The following is a 17,617-nucleotide window of genomic DNA, read 5'->3' on the forward strand; positions in this document are numbered from 1 at the left end:
TACCATATGCCTACTTGAGTTTCAATTTAAGTGGAATCCTATATTATTTGTACACAATACAGTACGGGTCTCTATAGAGGGAAAATTTTGCACTAATATAAGTTGACCAGGAACGTAGACTTAATTTATTTTACCGAGTAATTTTACATCACCTTTAAGAATTAAAACTCGTTAGTTCCATTGATTGGATATCGAGAATATTTAACCGTATCATGTACACATAAAAAAAAAAAACCTTGTTCACATTGGGCCTGTGAATTGTGATGCTTATAATAGAAGCTCGAAGATGTCACATGGTAAACAATAAATATACAAATTATACAATATGCTCCGGACTTAACAAGCAATACAATATGGAAGGTTGTGCCAAGCCAAGTAATCTTACAACACCAAAATGGAATATTAGAATAACAAAATTACAGCCTAAAGAACAACAAACAGTGACAGGGAATTTCGAGCTACCGTGCGGATGGACCAATGAAATCGAAATCTGCTGCATTACTTGCATTGGATATTCCGAGAGCACTTACCTGGCTTAACGTAGCACCTTCCGCGTCTGAGTTGCTATTACTGTCACAAGCAGCCACCAGCAACAGGCTCTCCTTCAGCTGTTCTACCACATCGGACATCGATGGCCTCTGTATGGATGTCTTTTTCGTGCAAGCCAGTGCCAAATCCACGACCTTCCAGACTGAATTGTCATTGTATTGCCCTTGCAGTCTCCTGTCGACAATATCGCCGATGTTTCCTTTAGCGAGTCTTTGTGTTACCCAGTCAGTTAGATGAATCGTGGCAGCTGGGCTCAGTATTATTGGAGATTGTCTGGTGATCACCTCCAAGAGGACTACTCCAAAGCTGTAGACATCACTCTTCTGATGGAATTGGTAAGTAGAGGAGCACCTGCAGAGTGCACAAACATCACAATTAGGTCTGTTCATACTGTTTGTCATATCTCTAGTCAGAAATGCCTGACAGAACTGAATCTATAGCTGTGGAAGGAACCACGACTAGTTCTGCAGTTTGATGCAAATCAAAACATAAACCAGAAAGTGTGATGCCGATTGCTACAATTCAAAAGATCATAAAATTCATACACTCAGCAGTAAGCAATGTCCCAAGTTGGAAAGTAGAGAGGAAAATTAGATAGCCGACCTTGGACATTTATAATGATGGCTTCTATTATGTAATCACAGTCATAAGTTTCTAAACGTAATCTCTTCAGGTTGACAGATTAGCTCGTTTGAGATGCTTTATAGCTAATACATACTTTGATAAGGCCAACATTTTCCTTTCTCCCTCTTCATGGTAGAAACTAGAAAATTTATTTCTGTCCTATATTCTTCATTTATCATCAAACCTACGGGTTGGCCTATGGCAGATAATAAATGGAATGGGAGAAAAGAGATAATAGGTAGCTTGCAGAGTAGTTTTCCTGGTAAGTCTCAAAAGAATTTCCCTCTGGCCTGGATATTGCCTACAAAGATGGTGAGGAAAATTCATCTTTAATTTCTTTTTCCCTTTCTACTGATAAGATGATGAATGATAACATACTCTGGATCAAGGTATCCTGGTGTGCCAGCAATGACTGTAGATATGTGAGAGCAATTATCACTCTGAAAATTCCTGGAGAGGCCGAAATCTGCCAACTTAGCCTCTAGCTTTTGGTTCAAGAGGATGTTTGCCGTCTTTACATCTCTGTGAATTATGGGTGGCTCGCAAGCTCTATGCAGGTATTCAAGCCCTAAATAGCACAGAACCTTGGTGAATGTGATGTGAGAGAAACTGATTAGACTGAAGCATGGAAAAAAGAGGAAAGGTGCATCATATTCCTGTCAAACCTTGAGCTGCTTCATATACAATCTGGAGCCGCTCTGCCCAGCTTAAGACTCGAACAGAACGCTTCCCTGTAAAACATCATGTAGTACTAGTAAAAACAGCTTGCTAGAAAGTTTAGACAAGCACAAAGATAAGAGCTAATACAGGATGAATATTTGTAATAATCTAGTATCCAGTGGAGAAAGCCTCAACAAATGCTTGAATTAATAGAGACACATGCTACAGAGCCACAAGCTCATGATCATATTACATTAATCGTCTTTCATTTTATTCTAGAAGGATACTAACATACACTCCAGCAGAGGCCGAGACATGAAATAACTTCCTAATTCATCAATATGATTTGGCCTAGTAAAGCATTTCTTATCAATTCCACATAATCTTAGCAACCAAAGTTACCAAAAAAAAGCCCTTTGAAAACATTTCTGAATTTAAAGTTTCATATTAGTCCTCAATTAAAAAGGAAAATAAAAGAGAAAAAAAAACATGTAAAAGAAGAACCTTCAGGCTATGCCTGAATTTGCATTCATATGACCAGCAATATTCATGGAAAGTCTGACAACAAAGACTAAATATTTACTAAAAAATGAAATCTTTTGTACTCATGACATTAGATGCACATTAGCATTATATAAACTGAGAAAAAAACAACCTCCAAGATGATCATGAAGGCTTCCTTCAGACATGTAATCATACACAAGGGCCAGGTGGTTTTCGTCTTTGCAGTAGCCAACCAAAGATAGAAGATTTCTGTGATGAACTTTTGACAAGTTCTTGACCTGCAACACAATCAAATTCATCATCAAGATGGTTCGGCCAAACAACTTAAAAAGAAATCCTGCTTGCTAAAACAGTTATCAGGCAACTCCCCTCCTATTTTAAAAGATGGCCCACAATGTCAATGATATAACATGCTCTACAATTCCAAGGATTTAGAGATGAGGCATCACATTTTAAAAGTGTTTGTCTACTGGGTAGTGGTTTTTCGATTCCTTAAATGATCATGTCACCCTATAGTATCCTAAGAAATTCAGAGCAGATTCAGTAATTTAATTTCTATTTTCTAATCCTTATACAACATAGTTGGAGCATCCAAACACTGTAAAGGCTTCTCATTATACACCTTCAAATTCATTAACTAAATACCCTATCTTTAATGTCTGTCATATAAAGGCCAAACAACTTTAGTATCAGTACCTCAGCGAGGAACTCCTTGGCCCCTTGTTGTGATGTGTTAGAAAGCACCTTGACTGCAACTTGGAAAGCATTCTCTAAGCAGGCATGATAGACAGTCCCAAATCCTCCTTTCCCAATTACTGATTCAAACTTGTTAGTTATCTTCTCCAGCTCCATATATGTGAATCGGCGAAGGTCAATTTGCACTAAATTTCCTTGATCATCTATGAGTTTATTGCAGTCGTCTTCATTGGATTTTCCAAAACAGGTAATTGTGCACAAGCCTTCCAAAGAAAAGCATAGATAACTACATTAAATCTGTGGATGGAAGGGTTAAACATTTCTCTTCTCTGTATGGTGCTCGTTCTTGATATGCTGAATCTAATGTAAAGATGAAGCAAGCTATGATATGCTCTCAAATAGACTACCTGATCGCTTTCGTCTCCATATGATGAATGCCACAATTATCAGCAGCAGCACCACAACTGCTGCAACTACTGCAATAATCAATGTAGTCTTCTTTTTCCCACATGTACTCCCATCAGTGCACAGATTCTCACATGTACCCCCATTAACACACAGCTTTGGATTGCCTTCAATGCTGGAAAATTAGTGAACATCTAATCGATTACAAAGAGTACTATACGCTCAAACAGAAAGAATATAAGTTTGAAGTGATATATAATAAACATATATCCGGTAAGACACAAAGTGAAATAGTAGTCTTGATTCTCATAACTATACTAAAGTGAAATATTTTTGGCTAAGGCAAACCTTAGTACAAGCGAACCATCTTGTGATCTCCTAAGAAGAGCAGGAGGAACTGATCCGGATAACTGATTTCCAGTCAAATTTCTGCAAGAAGCCAAAATTTGACGGGCACCATTCACTACCAAGGTAATCTGAATAAAATGGATAAAAATGGATAAGAAATGAGCACTTACAGGAGTTTGAGCGATGTTAAGTTTACCAGAAAATCAGGTAGTGGCCCTGTTAAGCTATTCAAAGACAAATCCCTGAAATTAACAGTAACATACATACTTTGTATCAAACGAGCCATAGAAACAGTTGAAGCACTGCACAAACACAATGATGATAATAATAAGAAGAATAAAGCTGGAGGTAAACAATGACAGAGATAGAACTACGGAATTTCTTCTAAATTTATACATGATTCATCAGAGCCATTCCCACCTGATTCGTCTCCTCTCGTTGCCGTCTTTACTCCGGTTTGCTCTACCTATTTGTTCCACCGGCCACCAAGTTCATAGTCTCCGCATTCCATGGCGGGCCGGCCTACCGCCCACCAAGGCTTGGGTTGGGCCTGCGGGAGAGGCCGGGGAAGAAGATAGGAGAAGGAAAAGATCAAGTATAGCTTCTATTCGAAAAGCATCATCTGGTGGGTCCTCAAAATTTGGGCCGGGTTTTCTGCTTACTAACTACCAATCCGGCCCAATTCCAACTCGGGTCTTGGGATAAGCTTAGAAGCAAAAAGGACTCACCAACCTGGAATTTCCAGAGGTGGTAATGTAGCTTTTCTAACACTGGGTTTTAGTGATGTTGGTATTTTAAAAACGTCACAAATTTACTTGTATCCTGAAACTCTGATTTAAACTTGAAATTTGAAGAAAACGTTATATATTCAAATTGATACGGCATCACTTACAAGGACTTTAATGATGAAAGTTTCGCAAAAGATGCAGAGATTGCACCGGTCAATCCGAACGAAGATAGATTCCTGAAAGCATTTACTCATTCAGTTACCATTTTTCTTATATATCTTATGACAATAAAAGGGTTATCAGACACTTACAAAGTTACTATTCTTGCATTATCGGAGGTGGTATGAGTACAATTTAAACCGTCCCAGACTGGGGATTGTGGAGCACAGGGATCACCCATCCAGTTTCTCTTCACTTTGTACTGCTCCTTGATTCCCACGATGCCATTAACTGTAATCCATTGCATGCATGCATGGTTAAGATCTCATATGAATCACGAATTGTCATGATCATGTGGATATCGATACGATCACTGCATCTTGTTTGTTTCGTGCACATATTTTAAATGTTAATTATGTTTATCTATAATTTTACTTATATTTTATCGTTTGGTTGTAAAATATAATAAATTATCTTAAATAAATTACTAACTATGAATAAATATCTCGAGCCAAATGCTTGTTAGAGTTTACTAAGTCAACGAAGAAAGAGGAAAGATAATATAAAGTAAAAAAATTACCATCTTGGCTGCTGGTCGGCAGATCATATACGCGCATGACCATGTAGACTTCCATTGCATTGAGGATAGGAGGAAGAGATGAATTGAGGGCCTTGATCAGAGAGACGGTGGAGTTGTCCACCATGTTTACACTAATTGTGGAGTATACGTAATCTAGCCGAAGGCGTGGCGGCGTGTAGTTCTTGTACAATATTTGATCGTTGAGGAAGACGTCGAAGGTTCTTGACTGGGTCTCGTTGAACTCGGCGAAGTACATCGCTACAAATTTTTCCTTATCCCCATTCACAGCCGCGAGGAAATCTATCCTTGAGCTCACGGCATCACTGGGGATGACGGCAGTGCGAAGGACGGCAGACGGAATCTCGAACAAACCTCCTGCATCGCCGGCGATGTCTAAGCTAGTGGAAGTTCTGGTCTGTTTGGGATCTCTCTGAGGCCACCAAATACGATCGTAAGGATCGATCGGGTACCTGTCAATTGCTAGTAGTATTTTATCAAAAAGAAAAAGAAATTAATGGGTACGTACGTAACGTGGAAACTGGAAACAGTTGTTTGACCTCATTCGTTGATCTGTTCCGAGGTTATAACGATCCTGCGAAACTAAGGAGACGCTTGCGTTGACCGCCGGATACATAGAACTCTTAAGTTGCCTCACCTCCAGTGCGTTGATGAAAGGGACTCCCTTGCCGGTGTTTACTAGACAAACCCACAGGACGCCGCTGGAGATAATGGTCACAGCCTCCGCTCTGTACGAAGTATAATCATTGTACATTCGCATAGTTTGCCATAGATTGTAATCAAGATAGAGATCGAACGCCAACGGACTGTCGGCATCGTAGTTGCCGTCGTAGTTGCCATACAAGAAGCTCGCTCTTATAAGATACTTCTCGCCTGGCGCCAGATCTTTAATAGTGTAACAGTTCCGAGTGCCAGTTGGAAAGCTTCTGAGTGTCAGATACCGTTGTCCCAAGTTCTTATCTATAACCTTGTCCTTTGGGATGACAAAAGTTTTCCCAGATTCTACGAACTGCCAATCTGAGACGTACGTCAATTTGATGTCCTTGTCGACGTAGCTCTGACCGTCAGGAATGCCGCAATCGATGCTTCTAAAACCTACAAATTTTAATCCCCACTTATCGGTAAATTAATCCTCTATGTGAATCCCAAATTGAAGCTTTTAAAATTAGAAAATAAGTAGGTAAAAAAAGATCGATCTAACCTTGAGGTTCTTCCTGTCCCAGTGCTGCAAGAGATACTCCCAGGATACTTAGCACAGGGAGCCATACTTGCACCATCCTCTTCGACGTGAAGCACCCCATCATCGTCTCTGCTGCCCAGTTAATCATCAATTATACATGGTGCTATAAACCAAACTATGAAAGTAGATTAGCCGGTCGTTCCTCCATATAACATTATCAGCTAGCTCATGGTTTAGAATTGAAACTGCTTGTTTCTTTACTTGTTTTTACTAAGAAACAATGTCTTGACTTCCTCAAATTGGATCAACTCTGACATATGCCAACTTGGATTTTATAAACTGGAAACCTCTATTGGTAGTCCACAGTAGAGGACGGGTCTCCCTTACGGACAGAAAACTTCTACACTATTTTACTTTGACCAAGAACATAGACTTATATTTAGTTGTTTATCTTGATGAAATCACGTAAACTTTCATCGATGCCTAACATCTAAGCACTCAGATGTGACACAGTGACAGACATGGAAAAAGAAGGATAAAAAAATTTGTACACGTTGGAAAAATGCCACGTTGTGGATCATAAAATAGGAGTTAACTCTTCGCAGTAGATAAATTAGATTAAAAACGACGAGCCACAAGTGGATCAAATATTCAAATCACAAGTCTCGAGTTATTTCTTTTTTTTATGACAAGCTTGTATGTCTATCTACTCCTCAGTGCTTTTCGTTATCAATTACAACTAGCTTTAATCTATCATTCATTCGAAATACATGGAAGCTTCGTCTGATCAGAGCTTGACATGGTAAACAATAAACAGACAAATTATATAAATATGCTCCGGATTTATAAAGAGACCATTTTTACTTTCATTTTATATGTAATGTTTAAATGAATTTTAAGCATTTGATTGAATTTTAAGATACTTATTAGAGATGAATTTTTAGATAATTATTTATTTTTTCAATATATATAAAATAATATCGATCATATTTCTTATAAAAAATATATAAATCAAATAGTACAAAATAATTAATTTTATTATTTATAAAGTCGTAAAGATATTCATTAGATATGAAGTTTTAAGAAATTAAATGTATGTATATCGAGTTCATGTTGAAAAGATATGACAAAATGAGTGAATAAAAGATAATTTTATTATTTAAATTAATAAATTTAAATAGTAGAAATTTTATAAATTATATTTTAAATTTTATCTATTTTGTAATTCATACTCCGTCTTTAAAATTTTTATAATCAACCCTTTTATTTTTTTCTATAATTTTTATTTAACACCCTATATTTACTGTCTAACTGATATTGATTAAAATACTAAAATGTCCTTACCTATTTGTCCCTCGGTCATCTTTTGTATCTCTCTCAAACCACTTCCTCTCATGGTCATTGCTGTCACCACCTCCTCCTCTAGTGATTCCATAGGAAAGATGAGAGAGAAAGAGAGGATAAAAGAGATCGAAATAATTTGAGTATTTTATAAAATATTTAGTATATTATAATAAATTTTTATGGTATGTTCACATTAATCTAGGTTGTTAAATAAAAATTATAGATAAAATGAAATGTCAAATTAATTAATCCTAAAAGATGAAGCATAAATTATAAAATAAGTATTACGAAGGGTGTGATTTTATAAAATATTTTAAAATTTAGAGAATTGAATAAGTTTTTCAAAACATACAAAATAATGTCAATCGAAATTCATAGGAACAAAATACAAGCAATACAGCAAATAAAAATTAATTATATTACCGATTATCAAATTATATATGCATGTATGAAATTATAGATGTATCAATGGAATTACTTGGTAGTAACTTAACTTTTTTTTTAAAAAAAAAAACTTTAAGTTTAAGCCTCTAAAATCGCTAAATTTAAATATACTCGTTAGAGATGAAGTCTTTTGAGAATTTTAAATAAGTTTTTCAACACAAAACATTGAAAAAAATATGCTGCATGGCCAATCATAAACTAGGGTTCTAACTCTTCGCAATATATAAATTAGATACATATAAAGTCATCAAGAGAAAAAACCAGCCACAAATGGATCAAATATAATTCAAATCACAATTCATGATTTTAATGCCTCGTAATTGACTTATGCCATAGTTGGTCTGTGCAATAACTACTTTAGCTTGTAAGTGGCAGTCATGCACTATTTTTCTCTCGGGTGAGAGGTTGTAATAACGTTATCACAGCCATTATTCTTATCAGAATAAGTCCCTCAACGGAGAAATTGTCTCTCTACTTCTTTTTTTGTTTGAAAAAAGAAAAGAAAACTAGTATCAAAAGAATAAAAATTAAATAAAGGAAAATAAAAAATAGAGATGAAGTGTGACTTTTGTACAACCTTTTGGAAGATCGAAGGGGTGCAATCTTATGATCTCATGCACTGGCAGTATATATAAATAAAGCTCAACTTATTATTAGTAAGAGAATATCCAACAATGATTCTCTAGTCTCGGATTGCTGGTGGTATCCACGGCCACGGGCTAAAGATCCGATCCGATTGGTCTAGGCCCAAACTCAGCCCGTCGTCCTAATGGCCGTGTGGATCACGAGTTTATATATATATTCACCTACCAAAGAGGTCATTAGTTCGACTCCAACTCTAAATAATATTATAAAAAAAATTTGTCACTTGATTCAATTTGATGGCTTGACAGTATAGTTGGTTGGGAGTAGTAGTTGGACAATATGACAATTTGAAATAGGTCTCGACAATGTTTAATTCAAAGTAATTATTTAGCAACGCACAGAACTTGAAACCTAGACAATTTGGTGAAACTTAAATGCATGATTGAAAAATAGGCATGATAATATTAAGACATCTGAGTTCATAGACATTTTGATTAATAAAGTTAATTTTTTTGGTTAACCATACTTATACTTGTAGAGAAAAGTGTTTTAAGTGTGATTTATAAATAAGTATTTTGATTTAATGAAAGGGGAAATTTTGGCTATATTTAAATGTTCGCGGATCACACTGTTTACCGCAGGAGAGCTGTCACCACATCCCCACCGCTACCGCTTCTCTGAATCTTACACGCTCCTAACCCCTCCTCCTCCTATCTCGAGACCAAACCAAAAGGATATTGCGATCTAAAGGGGGCTAATTCTCCTCCATTTCCCTCCCACAGGCGAGATCTAATCCTCGATCGCTCCAGCGCAATGGATTTTATGAAGGTCTTCGATCAAACGGTTCGCGAGATGTAAGCTTTTTGAATCAGAAATCTCTCCTTCCGATCGATCGCCTCAGATCTATGTAAACCCTTGGCTTTTGCAGAAAGCGGGAGGTCAATCTCAAAGTGCTCAAGGTTCCGGAGATCGAACAAAAGGTTAGATCTCTAATCTGTCGTGTTTTGCGACTCTTAACTAGATCTCATTACTTTTTTCGCCTTTGTGATGTCGTTACTATCAAAGATCTGGTCGTAGATTAACTCGTTGATATCACGGAGTGTGATTTAATGGGAGAAATCGGGTAGAATTACTCAACTGGCGGATTCAGATCTGTAAACTGGACTATTATTTCCTATCCATTAGTTTATCCAAAGAAATCTTAGCTAGTTTGGCCTTGTAGGATCGATCTATTATATTGCTGTCTAATTTTGATGCTTTCAGTCTGGAAATTTGTAGTTCCCATGCAGCACGGTGGAAAAGAACGCATGAGATATGAAATGAATACCTTGACATAGAAGTATAGCATCTGTTATCGTTGCAGCTGCACTTGTGGAGAAGTGCTGGTTATTTTTGTTCAATTCCAGCATTTCTTTTATTCCTTGCCTCAGGCTAATAAATTGTTGTACCTCAGGTCCTCGATGCAACAAACGATGAACCTTGGGGTCCTCATGGATCGGCTTTGTCAGAGATTGCTCAGGCCACCAAAAAATTGTAAGCGGCATTAGCTCTATGTGGATCAGAAGCTGTCTATGCTGTTGTTGTGCACTGAAATTGATATCCTAATTTCTTACAATATAATTGCCCAGCACTGAGTGCCAGATGATAATGAATGTTCTTTGGACAAGACTGACCGAGGGCAGTCAAAATTGGCGCCATGTGTACAAGGTGATAATTAGACCCTCTTTTGCTCTAACTTTATCTAGTCAATTAGTTCCTACTCCAATCTTCATCTGATTTGGACTTAGCATGTTTAACCTTTATGCTTGTAACAAATGTCATCATCACAGGCATTGACTGTTATTGAATACCTGATAGCAAATGGATCTGAACGTGCACTTGATGACATTCTTGAGCATTGTTCTCCAATTTCAGTATATTTTCTTTATCCCTCATGGCAACTATTTTTTATCTAACCAAATGAGACTTCTATGCTTCCAATTACTTCTTTCCTATTTGTTTTGTCTTATCAAGGTACTCTCAAGGTTTGAGCATGTCGAGCCTAATGGAAAGGATGTTGGTATTAATGTGAGGAAGAAGGCCGAGACAATTTCAAATATTTTGAATGACAAGGATAAAATACAAGCAGTCAGAGATAAAGCTGCTGCAAACCGTGACAAGTAAGGCATCTGTTAAACCCAGTGATATGATGTCCCTATTATTTTCTTTCTCTTTTGCTTTGTTCTATTAACGAATAAATTATAATTGCTCCTACACTTAGATACATCGGATTATCTTCATCCGGAATCACATATAAATCAAGCTCAACTTCATATAGAAGCAACAGCAGCTATAGTTCTAGTGACCATTATGGAAGCTTGACTGGTTCAAGGGAAGGTGACTCCTTCAAAGATAGTTTCAGAGACACAGAACAAAATGGAAAAGAAGCCAAGTCAATAGGCAGCAGCAAAGATCGTCAAAAGTCTGAAAGTGTCCTAAACCAGAATAGAGACAGCAAGTTGAAAAAGGGTGTGGCGCATATTGGCAGGTACCCCTTAAGCTACTTTTATTGTAGAGTGAATACAAATGCTTGTGGTGTAACCAAATAGAAAGGCAAGATCAACCAAACCATATTTTCACATCTATGCATGGATAGTAATTTGTTTAATGAAATTAGTCAGCCAAAACAGAAACAAAAGAAATTATTGGATGAGTACTTTAGAAAGGTTTTATATCTTGTAATATTAATTGTGTGAGCTAGTTTATCTGTCTTTGACCAAGTATGGATTCAGCTCCTCCTTTGGCATGGCCAAATAGCTTTTAAAAGCAATTGTCTAAGCCTGGGCCTCTTTGGACGCTGATGCTACTTTCATGAGCTATTCCATCCTAAATAGAATTAGTTCTTTGACTTCTTTCAATTGATGTGTTCGATTAATTGATCATACATGTTAGCTAAGTATAATTGGACTATAAGAGAGTTGATGCCAGTTCTTGTCCCAAGAGACACTTGCTTGGTTCTTAAGGGTAAAAGACAGCTTGAGGGGTACAATATCTCGGGCCTAAATTAGTAAGGGAACGTATATGTAACTATTTGCTAGCACTTCACATCTCTATCTGACAGTTAACTCTTGTTGATCGTGGAGTCTGAAAAGACATGCATAAGGATTTAGGGACTATAGAAACTTCTTCCGCAACATATATTTCAAGATAATGGATAATTTAGTTTTCATAGTTTCATCCTGAAGTGAGTCCACACTAATTTTTGTTCATGATGCTTAAGTTTCAATCTGAAATTAATGTTCAATTTTTTCCCGTGTAACAGGGATCAGAGTTCCCAATCCTCAAAGCCGTTGAGTAAGCCAGGTTTTGGTCCTTCTAAGACCCCAAGTGCTCTACCTAGTAGTGGTGGTGATGATTTTGATGACTTTGATCCACGTGGCTCATCAGCTGCAGGTTAATATTTGAGCTATTAATTTCCTGGTGCTTGACTGGTCAATGCACATGTTGGAAGAGAAAGCTATTCTTTATTTCTTTCTTACTTCTTTGTTCACTTACAAGTTAAGGAACTTGATCTGCATATTTTTATTACACTACGGCATATTTATAATTTATAATGAATACGATCTATGCATCTGTGCGTGCCTAGCAAATCAACGAACATATTTTTGAAAGGAAAAGAACATGGGTTTCTAGTGCACGCCGATGCTGCTAACATTCATTTCGAATATAGTGCATGGCTGTATGCAACTTTACTCCCATATCTGGAAAGTCTATCTTTGGACTTAAACCCATCAAACCAGGTCTGACAAGTTGAAGCCTCACTGTGTCCCTGCCACATTGACTTTTTAAAATAGCTTCGATCCTAAAGAGATATGGTTAGAGAAGAGAGCATCCAATAACTTTTGTCCAGTTTATCTATAGAAGTGAAGTGAAATGGTATTGCTTTTAACTTTTCTTCTGAAGGTTCTTAACTTAGTTTCCTTTTCTTTTGCATAACTTACCCTCCCAACCAGAATTTGATGGCCTTAAATTATTGCTGTTTTAGCAATTAACATAGTAATGACAGCATCATGGTGGAGCACTAAATTGACAATTATGATTTGAATGATTAGATTACCATTGGTTTATGGCCATAAATATGTAAATATCTGTTGTGTCAATTGGATTTAACTGTTCTTCGTTAAATCATCTTGTAAGTAATTTCCTTGGGTTCAATCCTTTATTTTTTGGTGATAAGCTTCTTATCAGGATCTTATCCTTTTCATTTGTAGGATCACATAATACAAGCTCTAACCAGGTGGATCTCTTTGGGCAAAGCTTATTGGATGATCTCATGGATGCACCTTCATCAAGTCCAACAGAAACAACCACAGTAAGCAGTGTTGCTGCACCAGAGGTTGATCTATTTGCTGATGCATCTTTTCAGTCGGTCGCTCCGCAAGCAGAAGTAGCTACAGGTTCTCATGCTCAGGTCAGATTTGATTTCCAAGTGAATGGTCATAGGAACAATAAGGCAACTGTTGTTTTCTTCATTTGTCAAGAAGATAAATTATCTGCTTGAATTGTTCACTCTTGTATGACATGGCAGCTTTGCCAAGTGCTCTTGGAGTAAGAAACTTGGAACCAAAAAAGTTAATTTCTTTGCACTGTGAAATTGAAAATGAACAAAGTCTCCTGTAGTCCTCTTTACACTCCAATTGCACCATTGCTTGGGCTTGTTTTGACTTTTCACATTTTTTTGGTCGCCCAAGTTGATGTATCTTACAGAATGTTAATAATTTCAATTGACTCTTTTTACTAACATGCTTTTCTGTCAAAATGCCACTGCAGAGCCACATTGATCTCTTTGCTGATCAACCTGCCTTTCCTGCTGCATTTCCTTCAAAGACAGATTTTTTTGTGGCACCAAATTTGGGTTTATCTTCTGAAACAAAGTCTTCTACTCCTGAACCAACAAGCACATTTGACCCTTTTGCTGCAATTCCATTGAACAGTTTTGAAGGATCTGACCCTTTTGGTGCCTTTGCTTCCCATGTGGAATCAGCTACTACAGAACCACCACATAATTCCACTGAAAGCCACAACAATGTTGACCAAGATCCTTTTGCAGACTCCACTTTTGGGGCCTTTACCTCGCATACTGATGCAACAACTGGGGGAAACAATAGCCTCAAGCAGGACCAAACTTATCTGGCAGGAGCAAAACCTGCCACCAAGAACACGTTCCAGGTTAAGTCTGGCATATGGGCTGACTCTTTGAGCCGTGGATTGATCGATCTGAATATAACTGCTCGTGAGTTTCAATTCTCCGATTATTATGATGCAACTATTATATGCATGAGTCTTATTACAAGCTCTATGGTTAGGTACACATTGTTTGTCGGCTTATGTATAGATAATTTGATGGTTTAGATTATGTACCGTCATGATGTGCCAATAAACGTTATGGTTCTATGATCAACTTTCTTAGTCTAAAACAAATTATAGACGTTTTTTAATTGAAACAAACAATTTATCTAGATGGAAATACATGCTGAATTAGGTTTTGTCCTGCAGTATTAATCGGGTTAATTATCCCTTTTGACATGCAGCCAAGAAGGTAAATCTAGCTGATATTGGGATTGTTGGAGGGCTTAGTGATGGATCAGATGAGAAAGACAAAGGTATACCCGCACCAGTGTATATGGGGAGAGCCATGGGCGGGGGATCAGGCTTGGGAGTCTCTGGTTTCTCATCTTCCACATCAACTGGTGGAAGTGGAAGCTTCTCAGCCTTTGGCGGACAGCAATTTGGAAGCTTCAAATGACCATTCTTCTGAAGTTGTTCTCTACATTCTTTCATCAGCCAATATCTACTCCTCAATTACATAATTTTATTGGTTGTGAATTGCAGAGTACTTGCTTCAATCTGCAATCCTTCATTCTTGATGTTGTTCTTGTTAATGTACCTATGTACAACTCGTTGTATCCTGTGTCAAGCTTTTGTGAGCGTGACGACTGGCTTTTTTTACTTCACCAGCGTTCAATCCATTTATATACAGTTGTGGCAAAAGTTACTTCTGCTTGGCTGGTTTGCAGAAGTTCTCAACATGCCTACACTTCTGAAGGAAGTTTATTAGAGCTTGTTAATATTTTCATAGCTTTAGTACGGTTTTCAGATTAATAAGTAATGCGGCTGACGCCGTGGGACACTTTCATTGTACTTCGAAATATATTGCTGTGAACGTTTAATTATGCTTTAGAATTCTGTTGATGCTCGGTGTAAAAGGGGAAAATGAGAACTTCGTGAGAAATAATTATCATCCAGTGCAACCTCGATATCAGTGAATTAAAATTTCTTGCAGTCAGTATACTTGGCATCCCGTCATGATTTTAACTGATTATGTCATGATATTATGTAACGATCGAAATACGTTGGGTTCAACGGCCTGAGTGATAGCAAGTATGGATTTTATAATAGACTATGTAACCATAAGCCAACACATGAATATCATGTGTTAGCCGTTCTCGTATCAAATGACTGATACGGTTAATAATAAAGCAGAAACATGATATGCCACCTTGACATAAAAGTAGACATGCATAATAGACAAGCTTTGCATCAATGTTTAATAACTAACATACTAAGAATAACCAGAAGACTTAGTCCAATAATATTGCATCAAGTAAGACAATTTCTTTCATATTTTTTTTTTTCTGTAAGACAACAAGTACATAATGCAAGTGATCATGATTACAAAGAGCAAGCAGCAGTCCTTATAAATCTAAGAAGCTTTGTCCATCAGCTGGATCGGTGCCAGAATGTTTGATTTGTTTGTTTCCACGATACAACCATTCATTACCATCTCTTCCAACATGAAATGTGCCTTCTCAAGATGGAACATTATATCAAGTTCACACTGGCGAGATCAACCAAAGCAGTTTTTGTTAGATCTTTGCAAGAAGACGAGGAAAAGGAAAATAATTGATGTGAACCAAGACAAATATGAGAGCATACCACATTCCCGAAATGTCGATCCATGGTTTCTACCAATAGATGTATGAATTCCAGGATTGCTAGCTCATTCTGAAAAAAAAAAAATTCAGAACATTAACTTATTGATGCAAATAAACATATTTGCCTTCTTGCTCCAAGGGAAAAAAAAAAAACGAATAAAACAGTTATGCTGGTCAAAAGAATTCTAGGAATCAATCCGATCTTTGACAAGGATCAAGCAACTCATCATATTTATTTTCATTAAAGCAGAAATGCTCAAACTTGATAGAATCAGATGAAGCATCCTTGTATCACCATAAAGACACAGTTCATACATAAAAAGGAGAATATCAATAGAATCCACAATAATTTGGAGCTTTGTCCTCTAAAAGAATGTGATTGCAGGCATTTGCTAATCAAGCTTTCTTCCAGCTTATTCAGTTTATTTTGACAACATAGTCCTCCGTGATTGATGGCCATTGAGCATAAGCAACAAGCTAATGCTACAAGTTCTTGTCATACCAAATTACTGACTTCCAAAGTTTAAAGGACAGTAATCTTAGACAAGCTTAAATGCCCAAAAGTTATTGGGACCATTTTCTGCTTGTGCTATCGAACCTTTTCAAAATAAAGCAGTTCAACTGTTTTGCCATTAGATGTACAGCAATCTATTGATTTTGTTGGATAGTGATAAAAAAACACTTATAAAGTAAATAAATAAATGCATAACTATCCATCATGTGCTTATTCCGAGCAATTTATGTTAGTCTATTTGTCAGACTGTAAAGATAAGATTCATGTTTTGCCATTAAAAACTTCATTTTAAGTTTGACAATCGCACACACAATGATTTCTATAAGAAGTAACTAAACTAAACATATCTTGTGAATATGATTTACAAGATGCACACTGAGATCATAGAATGGCATACCTCATCGTTGTCAACTCCTACTAGGAAGAAAAGTGATGCATAGCGCCTGTATACGATTTTGTAATTCCGATGCTCAACAAAAGAACACTACAATTAGAGAGAGATCAGTGACGAGGATATATATGTGAAACCAATATCAATTAAGTAGAAGACACTGAAAGCAATTATATTCCCAGCGAACTTCATGACTTAAAATCTCAGATTCCCCCAAATAATCACGCATGATATAATCCATCACCTTAAAAAAAGGCAAATTATTGGTAGTCTTAAATACGAGCCCATTTATAAACTATAAACCACATCATCCATCATTTTTCATATCTTCAATTCCTTCCATAACTCCATTAACAGGGGGAAGGTGTTTACTAACGGAAATTAGGATTTTATTTCTGACAATGATCAGCAGAGCAATGCCATTAGATCCTTGCCCAACGTCATAACTAATGATTCCAGATCATACCATTCAACCAACGAACATAGTGCTAGATCTCCTAATGGTAGATTGACTTGATCTCTTCCGATTCGAGTCGATCGAGATCCAAGAGCAGCAACTGTCCCGGATCTAAGAGGGGTTTCGGACATGCGAGATCAAATTAGATAGGAGAGGAAAAGATTACCTGCTGCTCGTTGCGGGCGAGGCACTTGCGAACGATCTCGCCTTCGAGAGCGCGGCGCTCCTCGAGCGTGAGGTACTCGTAGTATTGGGCCAGCCGTGTCTGCCCCTGCTTGTTCACCAACAAGACGAACCGGATCCCCATCTCTCTCTCTCTCTCTCTCTCGTTGATGCCAATCTTCTACTATATAGCTTCGTTCGTATCGCACGTGCGAACACTAAGGGAGAATAAATCTTCGTTTTAGGGTGATTTATATTTTATTAATTACAACTTCACATTTATCGCTATAAATCG

At 37.1% G+C, this 17,617-nt stretch overlaps 3 protein-coding genes across 3 annotated transcripts; 1 reads left to right on the forward strand and 2 right to left on the reverse strand.

The window, feature by feature from the left end:
- Nucleotides 1-225: 225 nt before the first annotated feature.
- Nucleotides 226-6,602, reverse strand: LOC140770787 (probable LRR receptor-like serine/threonine-protein kinase At1g05700). The gene is made up of 13 exons (XM_073112058.1): nt 6,473-6,602; nt 5,811-6,366; nt 5,254-5,723; nt 4,826-4,964; nt 4,679-4,750; nt 3,957-4,028; nt 3,787-3,867; nt 3,441-3,613; nt 3,034-3,296; nt 2,489-2,615; nt 1,839-1,904; nt 1,552-1,741; nt 226-900 (listed from the first exon to the last, which is right to left on the reverse strand). The coding sequence occupies exons 1-13, from the start codon at nt 6,597-6,599 to the stop codon at nt 459-461; spliced, it is 2,778 nt and encodes a 925-aa protein (XP_072968159.1). The 5' UTR covers nt 6,600-6,602; the 3' UTR covers nt 226-458.
- A 2,846-nt stretch (nt 6,603-9,448) lies between these two features.
- Nucleotides 9,449-14,922, forward strand: LOC140770735 (clathrin interactor EPSIN 1). The gene is made up of 11 exons (XM_073111995.1): nt 9,449-9,678; nt 9,753-9,804; nt 10,278-10,357; nt 10,453-10,531; nt 10,654-10,737; nt 10,838-10,983; nt 11,085-11,351; nt 12,126-12,256; nt 13,075-13,274; nt 13,634-14,096; nt 14,395-14,922. Exons 1-11 carry the CDS (start codon nt 9,638-9,640, stop codon nt 14,607-14,609), a joined length of 1,758 nt encoding a protein of 585 aa, XP_072968096.1. The 5' UTR covers nt 9,449-9,637; the 3' UTR covers nt 14,610-14,922.
- Nucleotides 14,923-15,385: 463 nt separating this feature from the next.
- On the reverse strand, nt 15,386-17,498 carry LOC140770496 (AP-4 complex subunit sigma). Its single transcript, XM_073111713.1, has 4 exons — nt 17,327-17,498; nt 16,710-16,796; nt 15,800-15,868; nt 15,386-15,701 (listed from the first exon to the last, which is right to left on the reverse strand). The coding sequence occupies exons 1-4, from the start codon at nt 17,465-17,467 to the stop codon at nt 15,567-15,569; spliced, it is 432 nt and encodes a 143-aa protein (XP_072967814.1). The 5' UTR covers nt 17,468-17,498; the 3' UTR covers nt 15,386-15,566.
- Nucleotides 17,499-17,617: the final 119 nt, after the last annotated feature.

Source organism: Typha angustifolia, chromosome 11 (assembly GCF_048772165.1).
Source record: "Typha angustifolia cultivar Huaian chromosome 11, ASM4877216v1, whole genome shotgun sequence".
Lineage (NCBI taxonomy): Eukaryota > Viridiplantae > Streptophyta > Magnoliopsida > Poales > Typhaceae > Typha > Typha angustifolia.

Coding starts and splice junctions, on each gene's coding strand:
- LOC140770787 (XM_073112058.1), bottom strand. CDS start 6,599: ATGATTAACTGGGCAGCAGAGACGATGATGGGGTGCTTCACGTCGAAG. Junction 6,367..6,472: donor GGGACAGGAAGAACCTCAAG/GTTAGATCGATC, acceptor TAAAATTTGTAG/GTTTTAGAAGCATCGATTGC. Junction 1,742..1,838: donor TGTATATGAAGCAGCTCAAG/GTTTGACAGGAA, acceptor TGTGCTATTTAG/GGCTTGAATACCTGCATAGA.
- LOC140770735 (XM_073111995.1), top strand. CDS start 9,638: ATGGATTTTATGAAGGTCTTCGATCAAACGGTTCGCGAGAT. Junction 11,352..12,125: donor GGTGTGGCGCATATTGGCAG/GTACCCCTTAAG, acceptor CCCGTGTAACAG/GGATCAGAGTTCCCAATCCT. Junction 12,257..13,074: donor ACGTGGCTCATCAGCTGCAG/GTTAATATTTGA, acceptor TTTCATTTGTAG/GATCACATAATACAAGCTCT.
- LOC140770496 (XM_073111713.1), bottom strand. CDS start 17,467: ATGGGGATCCGGTTCGTCTTGTTGGTGAACAAGCAGGGGCAGACACGG. Junction 16,797..17,326: donor TCGCCCGCAACGAGCAGCAG/GTAATCTTTTCC, acceptor CTCTAATTGTAG/TGTTCTTTTGTTGAGCATCG. Junction 15,702..15,799: donor ATCGACATTTCGGGAATGTG/GTATGCTCTCAT, acceptor TGATCTCGCCAG/TGTGAACTTGATATAATGTT.